The sequence below is a fragment of the Rhincodon typus genome, chromosome 49 (assembly GCF_021869965.1).
Source record: "Rhincodon typus isolate 14 chromosome 49, sRhiTyp1.1, whole genome shotgun sequence".
NCBI classification, from domain to species: Eukaryota; Metazoa; Chordata; class Chondrichthyes; order Orectolobiformes; family Rhincodontidae; genus Rhincodon; species Rhincodon typus.
In genome coordinates this window covers 17,544-18,952 of record NC_063380.1, presented here as the reverse complement: position 1 = coordinate 18,952, position 1,409 = coordinate 17,544, and the positions used below count along the sequence as shown (strand labels likewise).

Genomic DNA, 1,409 nt, shown 5'->3' with positions numbered 1-1,409 from the left:
CCCTGTATCCATCCCCAAACTAATCCCACTGCCCCCCGCGCTCTCCCCCCATAGCCCTGTACCAGTGCACAGAGTAATCCTTCCCTTGTGTCTGTCTCTCCCCTGGGTTTCCCAGCGGAACTGCCGGAGCTCGCAGAATCCCAACGAGGCCTTCCGCTTCCTGGTGGAGGAGCGCATCAACTGCCTGGCATCCGGGAAGGTCAAGTACACACAGCGGGTCGACTACATCATGCAGCTCCCTGTTCCCATTGATGTGGCCGTCAACAAAGGTGAGAAAGCGGGGTCATGTGAAGGTCCAGTCCACACGGGGACCATCCCTGATGTGCTGGGGGCGGGGGTCAGTTTGGGGCGGGGAGAATGGTGTACGTTTGCATGAAATCCCCCACCCTTCACCTGTCCCCCTCCTGCGCAGAGCAGGACGTGAACGCGAGCTCTCGAGCAACCTCCAACCGGACTGTAAGAGCTTCCACGGCTCCCCGGGCAAACGGGTGTAGCTGGCCCTATCTCTGAGCCCAGGTCTGTCGCGCGTTGCAGGATGGGGAGCAAAGGCAGGAGGATTTGGGCCAAGAATTTGGAGGAGCAGTCAGGATCAGGAGAAACAGGAATGGGCCGCTCCGTCCTCAACCCAAACCTCTTCTGCCCTTCCGTATGATCGTGGCTGGTTTTCGCCCCAGCTTCAGTGATGCTTTCCCACCTGTTAGCTTTCACACGCGTGGCTCATTAAAAATGCTGCCCTGCTCCCTCCGGCATTTACTGAGCGTCCTGTCGCTCCCCCAACCCTCCACCCCCAGCACTGTGGCGGGGGGAGGTTAGTAAAATTGACAGATTTATGAGTGTTCTTGAGAGAAGCAGTTTCTCTGCATCTCCATTGGAAATCTGAGTGTTGAGCAGCCCCCGCCCCCCCCCCCCCGTTCTCCCTTCAAGAGGCAAACCCCTCATCTATGAGCTGAACGGGTAATCCCCCCGACCTTTACCCAATACGAGGTTGGGGGTGGGGGGAAGGTGCAAACCTCCGGCCCATTCACAGGACCTACCCCTCTGTGTTTGTCAGTGTCTGGGGTCACGCCTGCTCTGTGCTGTCCACGAGCTGGGAAACGGGATATCGATTTGGCGTTTCCAAAGACTGTGACCTCCGTTGCAGACCTCCCATCCGATATTCACACACGACCCCACCGCCCCCCCGCCCCGCCCTGCCCTCAGCGAGCGAGCCGGAGATCTCCCAGCTTCTGGGTTCATCCTGTACGCGAGTTGCATTCTGCCGATGGCCCTCAGGGCCATGAAAACACAGCGGTCGGGGGGGAAGGGGGGCCGAAGGGCAAAACTGCACTCCCTGAGACTCCAGGTGTGGGATTGCACTGTGCAGTCACAGCGCGATGTTTCCCCCCTGGTGATGGAGGAGAGAGACACAT

The 1,409-nt window shown here is 59.3% G+C and overlaps 1 protein-coding gene across 1 annotated transcript in view; it reads left to right on the top strand.

Annotated features, from left to right (window-relative positions):
• The window catches only part of LOC109926524 (ubiquitin carboxyl-terminal hydrolase 5-like), a 17,539-nt gene that overhangs the window by 11,921 nt on the left and 4,209 nt on the right, over nt 1-1,409 (top strand). The window contains 1 exon segment of the mRNA XM_048620973.1: nt 116-269. Within this exon segment, the coding sequence (XP_048476930.1) occupies nt 116-269 (154 nt within the window).